Source organism: Cydia pomonella, chromosome 20 (assembly GCF_033807575.1).
Source record: "Cydia pomonella isolate Wapato2018A chromosome 20, ilCydPomo1, whole genome shotgun sequence".
NCBI classification, from domain to species: Eukaryota; Metazoa; Arthropoda; class Insecta; order Lepidoptera; family Tortricidae; genus Cydia; species Cydia pomonella.
The window spans coordinates 9,573,920-9,599,078 of NC_084722.1; the positions used below are offsets into that span (position 1 = coordinate 9,573,920).

The 25,159-nt window shown below is 36.5% G+C and overlaps 3 protein-coding genes across 9 annotated transcripts in view; 1 reads left to right on the forward strand and 2 right to left on the reverse strand.

The window, feature by feature from the left end:
* Positions 1 to 25,159, forward strand: part of LOC133529207 (flotillin-2) — a 405,995-nt gene that overhangs the window by 299,541 nt on the left and 81,295 nt on the right. The window lies entirely within an intron of this gene.
* On the reverse strand, positions 6,091 to 11,365 carry LOC133529200 (glucose dehydrogenase [FAD, quinone]-like). Of its 2 annotated transcripts, XM_061866861.1 has the most exons (5): positions 11,335 to 11,365; positions 10,836 to 10,918; positions 10,377 to 10,530; positions 9,954 to 10,124; positions 6,091 to 7,922 (listed from the first exon to the last, which is right to left on the reverse strand). In XM_061866861.1, the coding sequence occupies exons 2-5, from the start codon at positions 10,896 to 10,898 to the stop codon at positions 6,412 to 6,414; spliced, it is 1,899 nt and encodes a 632-aa protein (XP_061722845.1). In that variant the 5' UTR covers positions 10,899 to 10,918; positions 11,335 to 11,365; the 3' UTR covers positions 6,091 to 6,411. The 2 variants fall into 2 exon arrangements, with proteins under 2 accessions (XP_061722845.1, XP_061722844.1); XM_061866860.1 differs by lacking the exon at positions 11,335 to 11,365 and having other exon boundaries at positions 10,836 to 11,257.
* On the reverse strand, positions 12,041 to 23,774 carry LOC133529195 (glucose dehydrogenase [FAD, quinone]-like). 5 transcript variants are annotated; one of them, XM_061866856.1, is made up of 5 exons: positions 23,246 to 23,774; positions 17,486 to 17,551; positions 14,960 to 15,104; positions 14,028 to 14,198; positions 12,041 to 13,791 (listed from the first exon to the last, which is right to left on the reverse strand). In XM_061866856.1, the coding sequence occupies exons 3-5, from the start codon at positions 15,102 to 15,104 to the stop codon at positions 12,275 to 12,277; spliced, it is 1,833 nt and encodes a 610-aa protein (XP_061722840.1). In that variant the 5' UTR covers positions 17,486 to 17,551; positions 23,246 to 23,774; the 3' UTR covers positions 12,041 to 12,274. The 5 variants fall into 5 exon arrangements, with proteins under 5 accessions (XP_061722840.1, XP_061722837.1, XP_061722838.1 ...); XM_061866853.1 differs by having other exon boundaries at positions 17,478 to 17,551; XM_061866854.1 differs by lacking the exon at positions 23,246 to 23,774 and adding an exon at positions 17,796 to 18,000 and having other exon boundaries at positions 17,478 to 17,551.

A 25,159-nucleotide genomic window follows, 5' to 3' on the forward strand; every position in this document is an offset into this window, starting at 1 on the left:
CCCAGGCGTGCAAAGTTAACTGAATGTTTATAATGCTTTAAAAAGCTTAACTTGAGATTGCACCAACCGACTGACTTATCCTCGAGCCGCAATCGAAAAAAAAAATTTTTTTAGGGTATCATACATTGCACATCTTTTTAATAAAGATATACTATGCACCAAGGTGTTCTCTATACACTACTTAGCTTGAACCTAATAGCTTTTAATTTACTCCAAAATTACGGCACTTTATAGTTTATACCTAAAATTTAACGGTCTTCCGTACATAATAGAAACGGTGCAACTCGGGGGAATCAATCTAGTTGCGCCATCTAACAAATCCAAAAAAAGCACGACTACACGACTTACTTCCATACTTTTTCTTAACTTGACTATACTAGGGTTAAAGATTTCGAAGCCCTCGTTGTCGGTGTTTCCAAGACACGGTAACGAGACACAACGCCGTATTATCCAACGACACGACGTCGTATCGTCCCACCACGCGAAGCCGCTACGTGACACGACGTCGTATTGTGCTGTGAGACGACATCATATTGTGCCGGAGCACGACGTCGTATCATCTCACGGCACGACAACGCAACGTTACACGACGTTCGAGTTTGGATTTATAACTTATTTTACTTTATAGGTTCCTGATGAGGAGAGGAGGAATAATTCAGCAGCGGTTTTTTAAGTTTTTATTTATGGAACTCGCGCAGATGCCCGCGCTTTTTTAAAATGTCATCCCAACTTTCCGCATTACTGTGACCTTACGATTCAAAACTCCCTCTAACCCTCTTGTAAGAAAAAAATAAGACATGGTCGACCCTCTCCTCTCCTAATTCGTCTTCTGTAATAAATGAATGGCGCCTTACATTACATAAGTTTTATTATACTACGTCGGTGGCAAACAAGAATACGTCCCGCCTGATTTTTTTTTTTTTTTTCATTTCATGCCTTTGACGTCTCAGACCAATCCTTTTTAGGGTTCCGTAGTCATCTAGGAACCCTTATAGTTTCGCCGTGTCCGAATGTCTGTCCGTCCGCGGCTTTGCGCCGACGCCGTGATCGTTAGTGCTAGAAAGCTGCAATCTGGCATGGATACTCGTACATAAATAAATCGTGCATGGCGAAAGTACTTTTGCCACATCCCTAGGGGTTTCATGTACCTACTATTTATACTGTGTAGTGTATTGGATTGGATGCAAATGAAGAAATGAAATGAAAATTAGGCTTGGCTAACAAAAATATAAAGTCTAGCAGCATGCATTAACATGCCGCATTAACCATCAATCTTTTTTTGCTTTTGATACTTACTTGCTAGACTTCGTTTTTTAACCGACTTCAAGATATCAAAAGAGGAGGTTATCAATTCGGTTGTCTTTTTTTTTCTTAATGTTTGTTACTCCATAACTCCGTCATTTCTGAACCGATTTTGAAAATTATTTTTTTGTTTGAATTTATATATATACAGATTGGTCCCGTTTTTGTCAAAACTCAGTTCTGATGATGGGATCCATGAGGAATCGAGGGAACTCTTCAAATGTGAAAGGCATACATATAATGATTTTTGTATTTTCTGTAACAAATCAAGCATTTACATTTAAAAAAGTGACATTTGATGAAGTGGAACTGCTGATGATGATCAGAATGGAACTCTTCAACGACGCATAGTACACGTTTAGCGATTTCTCCTCTTCTCTGTGTTTGTTAAGTAAATTAGATTTTCAAGACAAACTTTTGTCAAGTTCGAGTTCTGACGATGGGGTCCATGAGGAATCGAGTGAACACTTCAAATATGAAAGGCATGCATATAGTGATTTTTGTATTTTCCTTAACAAATCAAGCATTTACATTTAAAAAAGTGACATTTGATGAAGTGGAACTGCTGATGATGATCAGAATGGAACTCTTCAACGACGCATAGTACACGTTTAGCGATTTCTCCTTTTCGCTGTGTTTGTTAAGTAAATTAGATTTTCAAGACAAACTTTTGTCAAGTTCGAGTTCTGACGATGGGGTCCATGAGGAATCGAGTGAAGTCTTCAAATATGAAAGGCATGCATATAGTGGTTTTTTTATTTTCTTTAACAAATCAAGCATTTACATTTAAAAAAGTGACATTTGATGAAGTGGAACTGCTGATGATGATCAGAATGGTACTCTTCAACGACGCATAGTACATGTTTGGCGATTTGTCCTCTTCGCTGTGTTTGTTAAGCAAATTAGATTTTCAAGACAAATTTTTGTCAAGTTCGAGTTCTGACGATGGGGTCCATGAGGACTCGAGAGAACTCCTCAAATGTTAAAGGCTATATGCCTTAGAGATTATAGTGATCTTAGTATTTTCATTAACAAATCAAGTATTTACATTTGATGAAGTGGAACTGCTGATGATGAACAGAACGGAACTCTCCGATGATGTATAATTTACGTTTGGCAATTTGTTCTCTTTACCAAGCAGTTAGGTTTTCAAGGCACATTTTTATATTTCTATCCTATTTAGTTTTTATAATAATTATCTGGTGCTTTATTTCATGCATGGTGTGAAATAATCTATCTTAAATACAGTCGAATACCCTATTACCCTACCCTATCTTACCAGTCAATCATAGGGCAAATCTGAAATGTGTCAAGGTGGGTGCAGTGGCAAAAAAAAACTTGTTACTTCCTTTTCTACATAATAAGGCGTAGGACGCTGTCTTTTTAATTTCATTGTATGAAATCTAAAATCAACAATAATCGTTCTTCCACCGGTCTCCCTCATTGAAGTCGGTACTTTTTTCTTAAAAATTATTAGTACTAGAAATAATGTAAGCGATATTGATATGTCTTTTTATTGAATAACTCCTTTAAAAATAAGTCAATATATAACGATTATAATTCACATACGATCATTTTACATTACTTAGCTTTCATAAGTAAAACTTAATTATTTTCTAAAATGCTTTTATTAATAAAATGTCACGGCAAGTTTGGATTGTTAACCTTTTTTCTAATGCTAAAAACGAAGTATAAAGCAAAGCCAAACATTAAAGTTATACTTGTCCAGAATCCTACTATACGCGAAACTATTGAATTCAAATTTATAATTATTTGGATATTTTATTCACAATTCTGAGAGAAGATTTCGGATCCTGTAGCAGTACATATTATATTCTGAATTAAGAACTAGTAAAGAAAAAACCAAACATGAAAATCGTAACGTTTGAGTTTGTTTTGCATTAGGTCTATGAGCCATTGGAGTTTTTATTTTACACTTCATAATAAGCAATCAGGGTTTCGTTTTCTCAACCGGCTGTAATGAAGCGCTAATAAAATCATTTTAAGCATTTAGCCCATTTGGTTTAATCTTAATAAGGCTTGAATTTTGGGCATTAGTCGGCAATGCCAACGGTAATAGGTATATATAGCTAAATACTTTTATATATAGAACACAACCTTAACTCAGGAACAAATAATCGTTATAAACACAATATATGTCCTTACCCAGATCGGAGCTCCAGGACCTTCATCTTCGTAAACAGAGCCTACTACCCACTAGGTTACGCAACCGTTATATTTAAAATTTATTTATTTATTCGTTATTCTATAAAATTAAGCATCAACTGGTTTGCTAGCATCCGTAGTTCCCCCAAATAAAAGACGTGTTCCCGTGTAAAGACTGCACTACTCAGTAATTCAAATATCCATTGAAACAATACTGCCTTTGATAAACGTAAAGTATCAGAATTCCACATTTTCCGTTGTTTTTTTATTATAAAATCGAAAGAAAATATGGTGAACCCCAATTCAGGAACCAGTTTCGGAATTCCGGAATTGGAACCCAATATCGAAAATCAGTTCCGGAATTGGAAATCGTTCGATATTGTAAGCCCTATGTGGGTCCAAAAAATAAGAAAAAAATCGTAAACAAAAGCTTAACTTATACGTTCTATGAAAACTATGGTGATTATGTTTTTGAGTTATTGAAAAAAGTCTTCTCTCTTCTTAGTACCTTCTTACTCCCTTATGCTTGTAATGAATATGATATTTACTAATAGTCCCCGTTTAGCTTATTGTGATAGAATGGTGACTACGGAACCCTACACTGAGCATGGTCCGACATGCTCTTGGCCGATTTTTTGAATTGGAAAATCTTTATTTCGGATTTTAGTCCATATTTTATTAGTATAAAAAATTAAAATCTAATGTTTATTATAAATTATTATAATAAGATGATGATGATGATGGTATCCTGTTATCCCTCATCAGAGACATAGGCCTGTCAGAAGTAATTTCCATTTTTCACGGTCCATCGCGGCCTCGTCCAGTTAATCAATTATCATTTATGTAGGATTGGGTGAAATGGAATGGATGAATGACGTATTGTGAGTGAATGAGATAGCATGAAGACCATGTCTATGAGTATGAAAGAGATAGCATGATAACTTAAGACTTTTGTAATCTAAGGGGCGGGCCGGCGGCCATTGGAGAATCTGTTCGGAGCTATTAAGTAAAAGACGTGCTGTTACATTATTTCTTCTAAAATATAGTTAATTCACTTCAAGTTGGTGTTTATTTGCAAATCCACTTCCTACATTTATTATATTATTACAATAATTATAATTATAATTTCATTGTTTTAATGTTATTTTAATAAAAATAACTTGAATCCCAATAGGACATAAATACATATCTTCGTAGCTTATAATATCTCATTATACTTAATAGACAGAAATCACTAGAATATATAATATTATACAAACAGATACATTTTCATTATACATAACGGAACTCAATTGCAATAGAGTTTGACTATACTGATCCATCGAATCGATTCCTCTCGTGTCAAATCATTTCAGTCGCGTCCAATTGTGAAGGTATGTATCAGGGACCCGTCTACCCCTTCCCAGAAAAAGCCTTTAAATGGCTTAGTCGTTATCGAATAGCCCCATCGATTGCTTACCCGTTCATTTGACTTAGCTGTAGAAAGGGGTTTCCTTTCCTTTCAAAAATACCGCTAAAATGAAAGGGTGCCTACTTCCTAATTCAAAAAATTATGACACCTGTGCTGTCAACCCGCTAGACATCCAGTCATTCACTTTAAACGTAAATAAGCAATATTTGATTCTATTTTCACGAAGAGAAAGTTGAAAATGGCATAAGCGTTATAATTTATAATAGATTACCATTCAAGCGGCCAGCACTTAGGAACGGGTATCAGTTTACCCGTATTATCTTATACCTTTAAACGAGCAATTCTTATATATATATATTTCCGGGATCTCGGAAACGGCTCTAGCGATTTTGCTGAAATTTGGTATATGGGGGTTTTTGGGGGTAAACAATCGATCTAGATTAGTCTTATGTTTGGGAAAACGCGTATTTTCGAGTTTTCATGCGTTTTTCTTTCGACGCAGAATATGGTCGCTAATTTCGTGTTGTCGGCCACTATCCGTCTGATCCAGCGGGTTAAGACGCGGACTGCTAAACGAGTGTTACGGGTTCGAATCTCGCCCGGTAACTAACTTTTGTTTTTTTTTATATGTTCAAGTTTATATATAATTTTTTAATTTTTATTGTTTTAGACAAGTTTAATTTAGTAAAAAAATGTAGTTAAGATTATCACCTATACACCACCATATTACAATAAATAGTTATAACCGAGCAAAGCTCGGTCACCCAGGTACTGAAGCGCTTAAAAAGCCAAATGAAAGGGGCTTAGTTAAAGCCCGACCAGAAATATATGATCATTGTCAAGAGGGCGGGCGCTGTTATTCTTATGTATTGGGTGACAGTTCAGTTTAGTATGAAAAATTTAATTCAATGAAATTCCGCAATATGGCGCGTGATCATATATTACTGGTCAGACTTTAGAAATGGGTTTGGTAAGCATAGCCTTACGAAATACTCCTTCAAAAACCCTTGAAGGGGATACCAGACCGGTCCCTGGTATGTATAATAAAAAATATAAATCATCACGAATATAATCGATTATATGCCCTTTGTAGATTTAATCGAGACACGTTTCAAAATTTGCAGTGTCACAATCCTATAACTGCTTTTTTACATGTGTCACCCTACCCTTCGAGTACGCTAAATCCTTCCTGGTTAATAAATAAAATAAAATAAAAATAAAAATTGTTTATTTCAGACAATCCTTAAAGAATACTATGAGAAAATCCGCTTCAAAATCTTTTTATTTTATTCAGTTATTTAAGTATCTTTTTGAAAATGTTAACAGTTAGATATCTTACAATATGTCTTTGGTGCGTGTTTTAATTTTAATAGAGGCACAACATAATCTTGAGTATGACTACGGTCAGTTTTCACCTATTTTGCAGTGTCTTTGACCACGTCATACTTGACATAGCATTCAGCGTGGACAGGTATCATAGCACTATATTTATTATATCAACGTAATTTATATAAGACAACACCTACGTTACACTAATGTCGATACTTTCCTTCCTTTAACCAATACTTCTTGATCATGTCACTTCCCTTCTCGCCTATCATGATGATGGGAGCGTTGGTGTTTCCACTCACCATGAGCGGCATGATGCTCCCGTCGATGACGCGCAGCCCCTTCACCCCGTACACCCGGAGTTCGTCGTCCACTACCGCGTCGGGGTCCCAGTTCGGACCCATCTTGGTGGTCCCCACCGGGTGATACACTGTCGCCGTAAACTGCCGGATCATACACTCCCAAAACGCATCACTGAACCGTGGTACATTTTTGCAAGCAGGAAAAATGTTCGGATTAAATCTTGATTCGAAATACTGCATAGCTTTCGTTTTCGACAGAGCATATACGATCTTCACTCCTTCGACCAGAGTTTTTATATCCATATCGTTTTCATCTGAGAAATAATAGGGGTATATAAGGGGAGGGTCATAGGGGTCGGCACTTTTTAGCTGTATGCGACCTTTGCTATATGGTCTCAACAACATAGGCATGATGGACCACGTTGGCTTAGTGACCGGTGCAAACACTGCATTAAAAAAGTCTTCAGTAATTCCTTGAATCGTTCTAAACTCTCTTCCTTTATCACTACTTGTGGTTCTAGTTTGAAAGTGAAACTCGATATCGGGAAAATCATCACTCGCGTTTGCATACTTAGTGTTAACAAACGCTAAACCTTCAACTCCTCCCAGAATACTCAAAGGTCCTGTCCCATTAACGGCATAATTCATTAAAGTACTTAACGATCCACAATCAACATCAACTGCTTCATGTGCATTTTTCTGCAGTAAGAAGTCGATACCTCCTGCAGCTACGTGGTCTTGCAAGTTATAGCCAACTTTTAAATTCTGAATTACCGGTATTCGGTGTTTGGTTAATTCTTCAGATGGCCCAATGCCAGATAACATTAACAACTGAGCCGAATTAATTGATCCAGCTGATAATATCACTTCTTTCCGGGCTCTGACGCGATTGATCTTATTATTCTTGACAAACTCGACACCAAATGCGGTTTTTGTTTTGGGGTCTATTAGCACTTTAGTTACAAATGAGTTTAATGATATGTGGAGATTCGGACGCTTTTTAGCTGGCCTTAGAAATGCTTTGGCAGTAGAACACCGACTGCCGTTTCGCAACGTGCCCTGAGCAATCATAAACCCGGCATGTTTTTCACCATTTATATCCCTATTCTCATAACCTAATTCTTTTCCAGCTTCGACAAAATATTCAACCAGAGGTGTGTGATAAGGAGCCTCAGATACAGTTAAATATCCCCCTGTGCCATGATAAGGAGTGTCTGCTAAGGAGGGGTTTTCGTTGTCTTCTGATTTTTTAAAGTAGTATAGTACATCGTCGTATCCCCATCCCTTATTGCCCAAGGATTGCCACGTGTCGTAGTCTTTCCTGTTGCCCCTCAAGTAGAGCATGTAGTTCAAAACGGAGCTGCCACCAAGAACTTTCCCACGCGGCCAGCGGCATCTACGGCCTTCTAATGCTGTAAATAACATTGCAAGTTAATAAATAATAGATTTATTTAAGAGACAAACATTTGTTTCTTTTTTTACATGTGACGAAAATAAAACGTATTTATTTGTGCCCTTAATTTGTAAATATTTTGACTATCAGATACGTATAAAAACTAAGCATTCAATGAACCACAGTTGATAACAGGCGGTGTATGTATTTGTTAATATTATTTATTAATTAATTTATATTTTAATTCAGGTAACAAGGCACATATTTATTACGAAATTCTTTATAAAACTAACATATATTAAAAAAAACTAAGCATTATACAGTTGACAGAACGGCGTTAATGACCGGCCTCTTCTAGATAAACAAAATAAGAAGAGGGGGGGAGTTATCCCGGCTTCTTCTACGCATCCGTGGCAGCATAAGTTGGCGAGCATAACTTATGTTGGCAAATTGTCAGATGCAATTTACAAAATTTTAAAATCTAACGAGCAACAGGAATACCTGTAGCTTTTAGGACAAACAACACTTTGCACTTTAAGCTTTGCAATGGGAAAGATAAGATCGAAAATAGGAAAAAGTGTGGAATTTATAAGTTAACTTGTGAACAATGTAACAAAGTGTATGTCGGCAAACGGGCCGTAACTTCACTACTAGGTATAAAGAAAGAGCATGTTTCGTCATACAGACACAACCATCCGGAAAAATCTAATTTTGCAAAGCACTTAATAGATAGGTATATAGTGGCCACGTTTTATCTGAGAACCATTCTTTTGATATTTTATATGTTTGCGATAAAAGGATTGCGTTTGAGTGTTCTGGAACAGTTAGAAATAATTAGGTACAGCAATAGGGGGTTAATTCTTAACCAACAGTTGAATGTTGCGTCATCGCCGTTATTACGAATTTTTCCATCGCATTTGACTTCGAACCGTCAACATCTCCTGAGGATGCCTCGTAGAGAGGCGAAACACGTGTCGAGTTTTGTATTTTCGGTGGTAAGTTGTTATATTTATTTGCGTATTTATTTTTGCAATGGGAGGGTGGGAACATTAATTGCATGTAAAATACGCAAGTAAGTATAACAGATTAGCACTGATTGACTAAATATAGATAGTATAAATTAACGAAGGTAGAAACTGTAAAACGTTTGGAATAAAGAGCTTTAATAATAATATAATATTTTTTGTTTTCATTAATATGGATTTTCGCAAAGTAACGCCTGATTATATTAACGAATATTTTAGCAGTTGAATGAACTTTTTAAAATAAGGGTATTTTCAACTTAATTTATACATTTTATGAATGTTTTTAGGGTTCCGTAGCCAAATGGCAAAAAACGGAACCACTTTTTTCCGAAACTATAAGAGCTATACTGTTCAAACTTGGTAAGTAGATGTATTCTATGTACCGCATTAGGATTTTTACACAAAAATAGAAAAAAAAAAACAATAAATTTTGGGGGCTCCCCATACTTAGAACTGAAACTCAAAAAATCTTTTTTCATCAAACCCCAACGTGTGGGGTATCTATGGATAGGTCTTTAAAAATGATATTGAGGTTTCTAATATATTTTTTTTCTAAACTGAATAGTTTGCGCAAGAGACACTTCCAAAGTGGTAAAATGTGTCCCCCCCCCCCCCCCCCGTAACTTCTAAAATAACAGAATGAAAAATCTAAAAAAAATATATGATATACATTACCATGCAAACTTCCACTGAAAATTGGTTTGAACGAGATCTAGTAAGTACCTAGTTTTTTTTAATACGTCATAAATGGTACGGAACCCTTCATGGGCGAGTCCGACTCTCACTTGGCCGCTTTTTTTATACTACGTCGGTGGCAAACAAGCATACGGCACGCCTGATGGGAAGCATACTCCGTAGCCTATGTACGCCTGCAACTCCAGAGGAGTTACATGCGCGTTGCCGATCCTTAACCCCCCCCCCCCCCCCTCGTTGAGCTCTGGAAACCTTACTCACCGGCAGGAACACAACACTATGGTATTTTATGAATGTTGTTCTATAATTCAGACATACATTGCAGAACTTACCCAAACAGCAGTTTTCATTAGGCTCTGTAGAATATTGCCAGTCTAATTCACTCTTTTGTAAGTATCCAGCTAACAGAGGAATATCGGATATTTCAGTCTCATCACCACCAGCCTCTAGTAGAAGAATTTTCCAGTTTCCATTTTCTGATAATCTGTTTGCCACCACGGAACCTGAAACATTAAGGTTAGGACAGAGCTCTGATCGCCTTATGATTGGGTTTCGATTGACAGTGATGGGCGTGAATAAATTACGTGACGATGACGAGTTAACGTCTGAACGTTAGTTTTGGGTCTGCATAGAAAACTTTATCTAAGGAATTTCTCAGAACTGCGATTTCAGATTTCAAAGCATGATTTCGCAAATGTTACATAATATATGCATATGTATGTGATATCTCTATGGTGACATAGGCAATTTCTTACCTGCAGAACCCGCACCTACTATGATGAAGTCGTATTCGAATAGAAGTTTAGACTCATCGATGTCGGGAATGCAACCTTCTGGATCTTTTACATCGTACTTGTGGAAATTGAAGTAGGCTATAGCCGCCAGCAACAATGGAACGTAGCATGATGTCTAGAAAATATACTTTATTGAAATGTTGTCATTTGTCATGGTTAAATAGATAAAGTCATTTTCCATGTGGTGACCTGTAACTCTGTCATTAATAATAAATTTCATTTAATTTCATTCCATTTCCAAAAAGTGATTTTGATAGTTTGTATAAGATTAGGCCAAAGCGCTAGCGATGTCTTCGCTCGACGATGACGCCGATCACCTTACATTGGTTAAAACGAATGCCTGGGCGTGTCAGGATAATGATAGCAAGTAGGATGGAAAATAAATTTCTAAAACGAAAATTTAACGTGACTATTACCAACCTTCATGGCAGTGCCAATGCCCATGCAGGCCAGGTAGTCAGGCCTGCCGAGTATCGCGCTCATGATGTCTCCGTTATTCAGACCTGTACACAATATCATCCTAGTTTTATATTAAAGACAGAAGACACCGATTCACAATTAATTTATTGACGCATTGTAGGTAAAACTGTGCTACGCTTCTTATACTTGTAAAATTTTGTCGTCATTGTTGCGAGCATTATTTCGAGGTGTGTAATAGTCATCGACAGCACACGACGGTCATCCTGAAGTCTTTAATTACATAAAAATATTAATATTGTTACATGTACAGGTACACAGCACTAATTTCGTTCGTGAACGTCGGACACTAGTCACCAGACAGTAGGTATAGAGTATGGCTGGGTGTGCTTTTATGACGCTTTTCAGCTCTCACGACGGTTAAATATTATATGTTTGATTAAAAGAAAGTCATCTTAGAATCATAAATCGGTTAAACACGATTTATTTTCTAATAACTTACCTTAGCTCCAGCTAACAATCGACGAAAAAAGTTTGTACGTGATTTCGGCTTTTTATTGTATCGGACGCTTTTGCGTAATTATGTCTTCAGGTTATGAAATTGTTAACGGTGCTATCATCTATGCAAAACAACGACACGTCTCCATATGAAATAGTTCCAAGTATATAATAAGCCCCAATGCATATGTTATCGTCTAGTTAGACCATTTTTTGAGGTTCTCCCGTTTGTACACAAAATGTTTTAATACTAATTTTATATGGTAATATTTTACAATAACTAAAACCAAATACAAAAAACTATTTGTACTGAAAGAAAAAATAACAACTTTTTCGGGTAGGAATATAACTATAACATGTAGAAACGGCTATTGACAAGGAAATCAACACGGCTCTGTCAATGTACTGACAATTTTGCTTCGAGCCTATTCAAGCTGATGTGCTGTAGGAGAAGACAATATGATTTGGACAACTTTTTTTAAGTTCATTAACTAATTACGTAAATTACTACTACACTCGTATATTATGGTTTTCATTACCAGGTCGTTTGATCTACATGTGTAACATTTATTAGAATAAACAAAATATTTGTGTATAACTAGACGAACTCTACTGCATCAGGGGCTCGTATTATGCCTATTTTTTGTGTTCGGCTAAGGTTGTGAACCTTCCATTGTGGGTTATGAGCGAGTAAACAACAATGATGCTGATTTTTGTGCCGTACTTTTCAAGTCATTGTATTTATTGAAAAACTTGTAATTGTAACAAATGTATAATTTTATAAATTATAATGTATTACTACTTACATCTAATATTTACAGTAGAAAATTTAATTCAATAAATATAAAAAAGCGTTAGACAATGACTTCATAATTTAAAATTGACATAAAAACACATAATACTGGATCATTTAGAATTGGTTTGCAAATTGTACCAAATTGGTATCAGTGATAGTATCGCGATATCCTTCGCTTTAGCCAAAACGCTTTTATCATGTCACTGCCTTTTTCGCCGATCATTATAATGGGAGCGTTGGTGTTGCCGCTCACCATCACGGGCATGATACTGCCGTCAATGACGCGTAAACCCTTCACTCCATACACTCGGAGTTCATCATCCACCACGGCTTCCGAGTCCCAGAAAGGCCCCATTTTAGCAGTTCCTACCGGATGATACACCGTCGCTGTGAACTGCCTGATCATGCACTCCCAATACTTGTCACTGTACCGTGGTACTGCCCTGCAAGCAGGGAAAACGTTCGGATTTAAAACGGATCCGAAACGTTGAAATGCTTTGGTCCTAGACAGAGCTACTGCAATCTTCACGCCTTCGACTAGGGTTTTAATGTCCTCTTCGTCTTTATCCGAAAAATAATTCGGGTAAATATAAGGATAGTCGTACGGGTTTGCGCTCCGCAGTTGAATGTAGCCCTTGCTCTTAGGCCGTAGCAACATGGGCATAATTGACCAAACGTCCATATTGTTGATCGGTCTAAAAACAGCATTGTAAAAATTTTCAGTTAATCCTTGAATCTTCCTTAACTGGGCACCCCCATCTGAACTAGTTGCGCCGCTCACAAAATGAAATTCTATATCAGGGAAATCATCCGTTGCGTTCGCATACTTGGTATTTACAAAAGCTAATCCCTCAACTCCTCCCAAAATAGTCAGCGGCCCAGTTCCTAAAACAGCATATTCCATCATGGTACTCACCGATTGCAAACGGTTTTCAACTATAGCTACGTCTCTGTTGATCATAAAGGTAAGTCCTCCAAGCGCAACGTGGTCTTGCAAGTTCTGTCCGACCTTCAAATCTTGTATTACCGGTATTCGGTGTTTCGTCAATTCTTCAGATGGGCCTATACCGGATAACATTAGTAATTGAGGTGAATTTATGGAACCTGCGGATAGTATTACTTCCTTACGGGCTCGAATCCGGTGAATCATTTTGTTCTTAACGAATTCGATACCAAACGCAATTTTAGTTCGGGGGTCTATTAACACTTTTGTCACAAATGAGTTTATAGATATGTGGAGATTCGGGCGATTTTTGGCAGGCCTTAAAAACGCTTTGGACGTAGAACACCTACTGCCACGTCGAGTTGTGCCCTGAGCGACCATGAAACCCGTTTGTTTTTCACCGTTGATATCTCTGTTCATATATCCCAACTCTACTCCGGCGTCGATGAAACTAGTAGCCAAAGGTGTTCTGTAAGGAGCTTCAGCCACGGTTAAATATCCACCTGTGCTGTGATAAGGTGTTTGTGCCAAGTATGGATTCTGGTTGTCTTCTGATTTCTTAAAGTAGTGAAGAACATCGTTGTAGCCCCATCCCTTGTTGCCCAAAGATTCCCATATATCGTAGTCTTTCTTATTTCCACGTAAGTAAAGCATATAGTTCAAAACGGAACTGCCACCAAGAACTTTTCCACGAGGCCAGTTGCACCTGCCGTCTTTCATTGCTGCAAGTAAAAAAGAGGCTCTTTAGTACTATTTAGATACAAGTCGAGAGGTGTCTAAATTATTAAATTGGTCTCTTTTAAAATTATTTATTTAGTTGTTTCGCTAATCCAGTTGAAATATGTACTTTTTTTATTTATGGTCTAAACTAGGTCGTGTTGGGATTAAACGATCTGGTTTCTTTCTCCAAAAACATTCAGGATTTGAACCGTATATTTTCATAGATTCATGTAATAACCTAAACAAAATCCATTATGAGGCTCCGTCTTGTAGGCCCAGTCCAGCTGGCTGTGTTGCAGATATCCGGCCAGCAGAGGAACGTCGGATATCTCCGTTTCATGACCTCCGGCTTCTAGGAGTAGAACCTTCCAGTAGCCCACTTCTGATAGTCTGTTCGCCAATACGGCTCCTGAAATATTAATTTTTGAATGTTTATCATTTGTTCTAAACATGAGGCACTCGTTTAGAATAGGAAATGAAATGTAGAAACTTTGTTACTTCTCATATTCGTTCTTAAATTACTTCATAAATAAATTTAAGTATGGTTTCGAAACAAAATACAAAAAAAAAGATCTTGAAGGTCAATGGAATTTAGGAATCGAATTATATAATGAGTTATATAATAGCGACCTGACGATTGACCAGCAGAACCGGCGACCACTATGATAAAGTACTCAGCCAGCATGCGAGACTCCTTGATATTTGCAGGCCTTCCATCCGGGTCAGTCTGGTCGTACTGGAAGTACGCTATAGTCGCCACCAACGGGACAATCCTGTATAGTCTGGAATCTGGCTTTTGACGAGTTATAGAACAGAGATATGACGACTGACCAGCAGAACCGGCGCCTACTATGATAAAGTTGTACTCCGCCAGCATGCCAGACTTCTCGATGTCTACAGGCCTTCCCGCCGGGTCGGTCTGGTCATACTGGAAGTACGCTATAGTCGCCACCAACGGGACGATCCTGGATAGTCTGGAGTCCAGCTTTTGACGAGTTATAGAACAGAGATATGACGACTGACCAGGAGAATCGGCGCCCTCTATGATAAAGTTGTACTCGGCGAGCATGTGGGACTCCTCGATGTCTACGGGCCTCCCTCCGGGTCGGTCGGGTCATACTGGAAGAACGCTATAGTTGCCACTAACAGGATGATCCTGAATCGACTCACCAGCAGAACCGGCGCCCACTATGATAAAGTCGTACTCCGCCAGCATACGAGACTCCTCGATGTCTGCGGGCCTTCCCTCCGGATCGGTCTGCTCGTACTGGAAGTACGCTATGGTCGCCACCAACATTGGAACGAACCATGCCATCTGTAATTTTTGTACAAGTTATTGATCTCCTCTTATGGTAGTTCCTAACTGTTTCGCTTATTTATATTTTTGTAAAGTTCGCGGGGAAAAGTATAATAATAATATTATTATTATACTTTATGCTTCATGTTATGCTACGATGTCTTCCAACTGTAATATACATTACACACCAAAAAAAGCGGCCAAGTGCGAGTCGGACTCGCGCATGAAGGGTTCCGTACCATTTAAGACGTATTAAAAAAAAATCTACTTGCTAGATCTTGTTCAACATTTTACCACTTTGAACACACATTTTACCACTTTGGAACTGTCTCTCGCGCAAACTATTCAGTTTAGAAAAAAATTATGTTAGTAACCTAAATATCATTTTTGAAGACCTATCCATAGATACCCCACACAAATGGGTTTGATGAAAAATTTTTTTTTTTAAATTTATTGACGTATTAAAAAAAACTACTCACTAGATCTCGTTCAAACCAATTTTCGGTGGAAGTTTGCATGGTAATGTATATCATATATTTTTTTTAGATTTTTCATTCTGTTATTTTAGAAGTTCAAGGGGGGGGGGGGACACACATTTTTTCACTTTGGAAGTGTCTCTCGCGCAAACTATTCAGTTTAGAAAAAAATGATATTAGAAACCTAAATATCATTTTTGAAGACCTATCCATAGATACCCCACACGTATGGGTTTGATGAAAAAAAATTTTTTTTTTAATTTTTATGACGTATAAAAAAAAAACTACTTACTAGATCTCGTTCGAACCAATTTTCGGTGGAAGTTTGCATGGCAATGTATATCATATATATTTTTTAGATTTTTCATTCTGTTATTTTAGAAGTTACGGGGGGGGACACACTTTTTACCACTTTGGAAGTGTCTCTCGCGCAAACTTTTCAGTTTAGAAAAAAATGATATTAGAAACCTCAATATCATTTTTAAAGACCTATCCATAGATACCCCACACGTATGGGTTTGATGAAAAAAGATTTTTTGAGTTTCAGTTCTAAGTATGGGGAACCCCCAAAATTTATTGTTTTTTTTCTATTTTTGTGTAAACATCATAATGCGGTTCATAGAATACATCTACTTACCAAGTTTGAACAGTATAGCTTTTATAGTTTCGGAAAAAAGTGGCTGTGACAGAATCGGACAGACAGACGGACATGACGAATCTATAAGGGTTCCGTTTTTTGCCATTTGGCTACGGAACCCTAAAAATGTGTAGGTTGAATAAGTGAATTAATACTTCATATAATCATGATTTATAATAGTCTTGGTCCAAATAGGGGTCTAAATTGGTCCTAATAGGGGGCTTTTTATAGTATTTTATGCAACAGTTGTTACGTTAACAATACAACTTTGCATACAATACTTTTCCTACGAGTCAACAAAAATAATAATTTAATCTAGTGTAGAACCATATAGGTAAACAAACCAAAAGTATACAGCCATTCTTACGCGCCCGGCCCGCCCCGGCCTGGCTGGTCAGCGACACCTTCTCGTAAGTAATGAGGTACTTGTTCTTTGCTAAATTAAATTGTTGGACTGTTTTTTTCTCGATTTTGGCCCCAGTAGCCTATGGAGACTAACAAGCGACGCTAAGCGGTCTTTGTAGTCTATGGGTATTGTTATGTATTACGGGTGTCACATGAATGTTTCTGACTTATGAAGCAATTGTTTCTACTATGCCACCAAATGAATATTTTGTAAGTTGGCAGCAATGCACCTAGTTTGAAACTGTATTCAATTTGATTTTGTTAAGTTGGTAGCCATTAGTCACAGTACCGTTATAGCGATTTTAAAGCACAAGTGCTGTTATGCTGTTATAATAGACAGTATAGAATTTTCTTCAAAACTTTTATGTAGCTTCTTATACTCGTACTCATGAATGTATAAATGACAGACAGCAGTAGAGGAGTAGGAGAAATTATAAACGACTGACTTACAAGTTAACGCATTCACTGCCAGGGGGCGTGACCTAGGGACAAACTTGTATGACGGTGAACGCATATATGCGTCGGTGGCAGTGAATGCATTAACTTATCTAGTTTAATTTAATATGAAGTGTTTCCTCGATCGATGAAGCTAGTTCAGGTGAAGTTACGATCTTATGATCGGTAGGTAGGTTTTAGTCAATAGGTGATACCCAGGCCGGTGTCTCAGGTTATAAACACACATAAAACGTCGTTTCTGTACCCGAAATTAAAAGGTCACTAAAGCTTAATTTCTGGTTATGACTTATATCCGTCGCAAACCCAATGTCGGAATCGTTAAAAAAATGTGGACATTGTTGTATTCAAGAATAGGAAAGACTATTTATTATATTTGTACATGAGCCCCCAAAACTGTAAAAAGAGGTGCCATATTACCTGCATACCTGCGGATATGGCGGTGCCGGCGATGGCGTCCGCCGCCGCTGTCATCAAGGAACTCATGTTGTCTCCTGAAATACAAACACACATACATGACACACATACACACGCATATACATATTTATACAGCGCACAGCTACATATAGCATGAATATTGAAGAGAGGATAATGGCCGCTGGGGCATTGAAATCCTACAGTGGTAAAGAGGAACAGGAAAGCTCTGTGAACTACATGGTAGACGGACCACCTTATGAGTACCGAGGGAAACATATACATAATCAACAATTAAGTATATAGAGTTAAACAACAGGCAACCTCATTGCAGATGAGCGATGGTTTCCAACAATAATAATTGGAATGAATTAATTTAGCAATTTTATCAAGCCTTATTATTGAATTATTAGTTATTAGTCAATGGACCGAATGTCACAATTATTGCATACCGATGTAACAACTATGCGTGCCATAGTTGCGCGGGCTCTGATAATAGCTATTAAAACGAGTATACAAAATCAGAGTTACTACATATATATATATATAATGTTTACAGTCGTGGTCGTGACGTACAGCATCAAGAACAAAGGTATAGATAACTGTATAAAAAGTAATAGTAGTACTCATTTCTGCCGAGGTAGTTTGGCGCTCGAATGCAGTGAGAGCGGCAATAGTCTGAGGATGAAATGACGCCTTTCACCCGAGTTAAACACTCTACTTTTGATTTCGACCAAGAGGAACGTAAAATACATGTGTATTTTTAAAAACATGACTATATATAATTTTATATCATTTCATGAGGGTACTTTCAATTAGCCATTTAGGTAAAAGTATCGTTATTTTGGAATAGGGAGTTATATATCATAATGGAATTTGTATAACAAATATATTTAAAACCAAATTTCAATTGCTTATTGTTAACAAATTATAAAATCGTATTTCGAAAGTGAAATGCTCTAGTGCAGAAACGTATCACTTTTTGCACACTTTTTAGAAACACAATGACCCTCTTTCAAAGCATGAGAATGGAAAATTATTTTATATCATGCATGAAATAGCACTAAAATTTTTTGAAAAATGTAATAAAGTAAACCGTAGGGAGTCATTTTATACACACAATTTACAGGGTGGGCAAATAAGAGTTAGACATTGTTTTTCAATTTTAATTATATTAAGTGTACAATTTATTAAATATTTTTAATAAATATATTAATCAGGGTTTGCAATTGTATACAGAATATAATTTCTGACAAATATCTACATATAGCAGCAAGCAATTATTTTTAAAAATTTTGTGTTGTTTAAAACACGTTGAATGCTCGATTTATTTCGAGAAACAGTGACAGTGATTGGCACCCCATTGCCAAAATTTTACAGCTCCTGACTTATATCTGTGAGGCTATCTAAATTTGTCTATGGTAACAAGCTAATGAAATTTATACTGTTAAAACCGACCATCTGACACAAATTTACTAAAATAACGACGAAAATGTGCGAATGTTTGCTGAAAATTGCGATGATAAGGGCTCACATTTGCCTGCTGTTAGTGGTGGACAATTATCAGACATTTTGTTCCGCTTGTAGTTGCCAACACTGAATACTATATTTTTAAAACAATACTTAATAATCTTTGAACTTCATTTAGTTAAAATTTAAATACCAAATGTATACCTACTTCTTATTTGCCCACCTTGTATATTTAATCAATCGGTAAGAACTATAAAGGAAATTAGAACGTGACGTCATGTGTGTGTTTCATGTAAACTCCATGGTCGCTAATACATAAGTACTTAAGACTGTTCAATAGCGAATAGGTACATAATAAAGGCATATATAAGTAAGGACTTGCTTATTGAAACGACATATTGGAAGTGTTTTTATTCATAAGGCGCTATCGCACTCTCGCATTATTGTCTTTTCATTACACTTGCTCGAAAAAGATCTTATACATACAGGTGTACTGAAGGACAAAGGCCTAAATTGTTCCCGCGGGAGTTATATATTGTAAAAAGAAGCCATAACTCCCTAGGGAGTTATAGCAATTTCTTTATTATGTCACTTATTCATACAAACTAGTAGCAAAAATGAGTTTTACTTTTAAAATACTGACGTTTATAATTTAATATATATGTTACTGTTTAAAAATAATAATTTGATAAATTTAACAGCCGTTTTAAATACTTTTACATAATTTTCAATCGTGGCCGAATAGGTCTGTGCCATCGATGCCTAACCTGTCAAGAAATTACAAAATGGCGACGAATCTTTGATATGTCACCGTATTTAAGAATTATTTCGCTTAAAATTTAGTTTTTTCTTCGCAAGTGTGATGAAAAACGGTCTTTAATTCCCTCTAACCTGCGGCTGTCGGGAATTACCACCCTCGTATCCAAAATTTCACTTTCGCGCGACTTTCATGTTGTTTGTCACTTTGACAATAGTATAAGGTCTCTAGCGACTTTCATATTGTTTGTCACTGTTCCAAGGTACGAAATAGGTCACAAATTAAATCTATTGACTGCACTTAGCCATAAGTAAATAAATATAATAGGACATTATTACACAAATTGACTAAGTCCCACGTTAAGCTCAATAAGGCTTGTGTACTTAGACAACTATATATATAATATATACATATTTATAAATACTTAAATACATAGAAAACATCCACGACTCAGGAACAAATATCCATGCTCATCACACAAATAAATGCCCTTACCAGGATTTGAACCCGGGAGCCCGGGACCATCGGCTTCATAGGCAGTGTCACTACCTACTAGGCCAGACAGGCCGTCAAGTACCCCGAAGTTAACGGATTCAATAAAAACACGATGTATACATATAGGTAAGTATATCTTTTTAGTGCAAATTGTTCGGTATGGTTCGGCTTCTCGGATAGGACATATATTATAAGTAATTCAGTTACATAAAAGGAACAAGAGTAATAGAGGCTAACAACGATAGCCCAGTTAGTCTGTCAATGTCAGTCTGTACTGTTATACTACTTATACTAAACAGTAAATAACGTTTAAAAAGTCATAGCGTCACAAAAGCGGCGGCCCTAATAGCCACGACGTGACGATTTTGCATTTTGCACAGTTGTCAAAAAATATCTTGACGATTTTCAATCTTATGCTTCATAGACATAAGTTTCTAGTACATATTAGAGTTGAACATAACGGTGTCGGTTTGTCGGGTGAATTTATTAAAATAAAAGTAAACTATTTTACTATGGTTTGGTACGAAGGTCAAAAGCTAACTTTAATTGGTATAAGCGTGGTAGAAATAATAAGTTTTTCTTTTGAAATAAAATGAGTAGACTTAAAAAAAATCGTTACAGGTTACGGTCAAGACCCCTGAAACGATTAAAGATTAGAAAAATTGGTTGTCTTAAAGAGATAAGAATATTATAAAGATATCAGAACTACATGCTTATGTAAGTTGATTCTAAGAATGTCTGCTGTGAGTGAAGTTCGTTTTAAATCAGAGCTATATTCGAAAGAATTATGTAGTAATCGGGGAATGCAATTTTACTCATTTATTAATGTATTTAACTTTTATTGCAAAAAAAAAAATACGTCAATATACAAATGGCATATTCTACAGAGATACATTAAAAATGGTACATAGAGAAAAGTTTATAAGTTAAGTTTATTTTATTTATTTTTGTAACTGTTATATTTTGTCTCTTTTACCTACCGGCCCACTACAATATCAAATCAAGTGCAAACAATTATATATCACGTAATATATATTTCTTCTACAAGTTCGTTCAATATAGATCATAAAAAACCCGGCTGATAAATAAGAAGTTCCGGTAAAAAGTTGTTACGTAATGCACTTGTGTTTAAGACACTTTCGTATATCTACATTGTTTGATTCGTGGGAGGACCTATGTACGAAATAAGTACATGGTGCGAGAAGGCGTCATGTCATGTCGGCCTTGCAAAGCACCGAATCATATTTTACACTCGTATCTAGAATTAGAGCGTAGACACATTGTCCGATCCGATATCGGATGTCGGGTGATTGAAGAAAAGCAGTTGTAGCTATATGGAGTGAATACTCTAAGCTTACTTACTTATTTCTCTATGATTGAATTACGTCAACAGAAATGATTTACAAAATATTCTCGTAGAAAGTATATTATTGATCAATGCTCTGTGCCCAAGTTTGCTAGTTAACTTCCAGAATGCTAAGAGGTTTCGATTAAAATCTATTACGTAACGCTATTAAATGATGGCAGTGACATATGGAATACCAATCAGTCGAGTTACCTGATGGAAAATTAATGTTTACGTATCGTTGCTGTTTGCTAGAGACGAATAATGGGGATAATGGCTGTGATATTATACGAGGTGTTATTTTTACGTGTCCAAAATATATATACGCGACCTTTCCCATTACTATGACAGGGTTGCTCTCATAACTTTTGTTATGAGAGCAACCCTGAACTCAAATAGCAAAAAAAAGTATTCCGTGCTAAACTTAAATTGTTCTAGTTACAAAGTGAAACCTATTAAAAAAACTCGCAAAAAGCCGACTGAGGTTGTATGGCCATGTGATGCGCTACCACTAGAACATATGATCAAAAAGGTCAACGGCTGTGCAGCTCGAGGATCAGCTGGACCCCGAACAACCTGGATGGCAGTTATAAGAAAAGACATGAAGAATAGACAACCCAGGATCGACCGGCCGTGTGATTAGAAGGCCCGATCCCAAGTAAATGGGAAGGAGCCAGGCAAAATAAGAGATACTACACTTAAATTCGACTCAATGTATGGAAACCAGGACTTTTATTGTCATTTCAGAATTTCATGTTGTTTGTCACTGTTCCAAGGTACGAAATAGGTCACAAATTAAATCTATTGACTGCACTTAGCCATAAGTAAATAAATATAATAGGACATTATTACACAAATTGACTGAGTCCCACAGTAAACTTAATAAGGCTTAATCCTTCTTAGTTGCACAATTAAAATTATAAATATTGTGTAAACAGGATAACATTCTCCAACATCATAGTAATATGTAATGTTGTCCGTATTAAACAATCTTTTGTAGTTATTAACTGCTACTTGGGAGTACCTTTAGAGTAGGTACGTAATGTAAGGGCTTTAGGTACTACTAATGAGTGAGGTACCTAAAGTACCTTAAAATGTCAAGAGAGACAAGTGGAGAGCAAGAAAGACTAATACCTACATTAAGTAAATCATTGATGAATATAAATAAAATTAATAGAACATCCTACTTTTACACAGATATATCATCCTACTTTTACAATACTCTTTTTTGCACACGCCAATGCAATATTTTTTATTTTTCATATATTTCGGGGACAATCTTACACCGATAGACCTAGCTCCAAATTAAGCAAAGCTTGTACTAGGTACTAGGCGACGATATACATACGTATATAGAAAAATACATACTTATATACATAGAAAACACCCATGGATCAGGAACAAATATCTGTGTTCATCACAAAAATAAATGCCTTTACCGAGATTCGAACCCAGGACCATCGGCTTCATAGGCAAGGTCTACCCACTAGGCAAGACCGGTCGTCAAAAAAAATACAATGAATACAGTAAATATCCAATTTTTACAATTGTAATAAAGCGAAAACAAGACCATGCCATCGTGAGTCCAGTAAATAATTTGATAACGTTAGTTGTGGTCGTTTTCACAACACAAACAAAGCATGTTTTGTAAGCGGTTGTAACTAATCTCCCAGCATGTTTTCAAATCAATACAATGCTCGAACTTACCTTAATTTTCTATGCTTTCACGTCCACGTGTATACAACAAGCCATCCAAAGGAAAACATCGGTAACAACTCATTCACCGTCCAAATTTCACTTCAACATTATTTTCGAGTCTGATAAATAACAAAACACTTTCGCTTCCCTAAACCCTTCAACCGTTTAGATGTTAAACCACTTAACTGAGAAACTCGTAACCACTTTGTCCAATTAGGAGTAAATTACGGCTTTTGGTGTAAGGAGAATAAACAAGCACCGTGATCTCAACGCGCGCTTCACCGTTGGCTCGGTATGTAACGGGCACTTTCTTCGGCTGCTGACGATCGACTCCTGCACGTAGTTCGTTTACCGGCGAAAGGTGGGAGATATTCATTACAATGTTTGAATGGGAGACAGGTGTTTTGGAACTCATTATATTGAGAAAAATGGGACGAAAATTGGTCGTCGAAATGTAGGAAGTAGTCAAGACTGATTCATGAATAAGTGTCATATAAAATTTGAGGCCTGGCTGTTGAAGAAGTAAGGCAATGTGTTTGAGTATTAGTACGGTCGCCAAATCTCAAAAGCCCTCTAGAAACACGATTTAATTGACTCGGCTCGGCCTTACCCACAACCGGTATCAATGTGTTCGGACAGTTCTCCTGATCACCGTACATGCGGTAGTAAAGCGGAAAAATGGTGGAGGGGATAGTAATGACGTCACAAAGATGGCGGCCGGACCTATTCTTTTTGGCGGTGTATCTCGAAAACCACTTAACCGATTTTAATCATCGAGGTGTCAAATAATAGCTTATATTATGGAGATTATTTCCTTTTCTACAAACATTTACGTGAAACCTATAGGAAAAAAAATAATCACAAAAAACAGTTTTTTTATAAAATTATTATTTTTTATTTTGTAAAAATCTCCGTAAATATTAGCATTTCGCAAATTTTGTTTAATATAAAACATATTGCTTCATTATCAAGGAATATAATGAGCCTTAAAACATACAGATCGAGTAATAAACAATGAAGCTACACTCATTTATTTGCGCATGGGTAACGATAACTGGCTTTTACCGGTCGAAACTGTGGTGACTGTTACGATACGTATTGAATGGAATTTATAGAGTATCGGTTTTAATTACTGAAATTATAATGACAATTATAAAAACCAGACACAATAATGTTACCTTACTTCGACGTTTAGTCTCTTTTTTCGTCTTAATCATAGGTAGGTACATATTTCTTTTTACTTAAAAATTTTATACAGGGTGAACTTTTAACCACCAGTACTCTGCGCAGCGACTTTATAGGTCATACTGAACAACTTTTACTATTAGTAGTCCCCAAGCCGCTCCGAGGCCAGATTTAATTGACTCAGCTCGGCCTTACCCACAACCGGTATCATTGTGTTCGGGCGTTTCTCCTGATCACCGTACATGCGGTAGTAAAGCGGAAAAATGGTGGGAGGGGATAGTAATGACGTCACAAAGATGGCGTCCGGACCTATTCTTTTTGGCGGTGTATCTCGGAAACCACTTAACCGATTGTATTCATCGAGGTGTCAACTAATAGCTTATATTATGGAGATTATTTCCTTTTTACAAACATTTACGTGAAACCTATAGGAAAATAATAATCACAAAAAACATTTTTTTTTTATACATTTGGTTGGTAGGTTTGTCTTATGTTTTAAAGCAGTAAAATCTTTCAAGTCGAAACACAGTATAAATATACATTTTGTTGTCTAATCTAAAAGTATGATGTTTTGTTTAAGACTGATTAGTCATTACTGAATTAAATAACATGCTATTTGTTATTTTTGTTTTATTTTTTAAATCAGGTATTAATTTATTCACTATGTATCACTATACAGGCAAAATGTGTATCATAGTTGGTCTGTAAGTACTTACTACTTGTGTCGAATATAGGTAT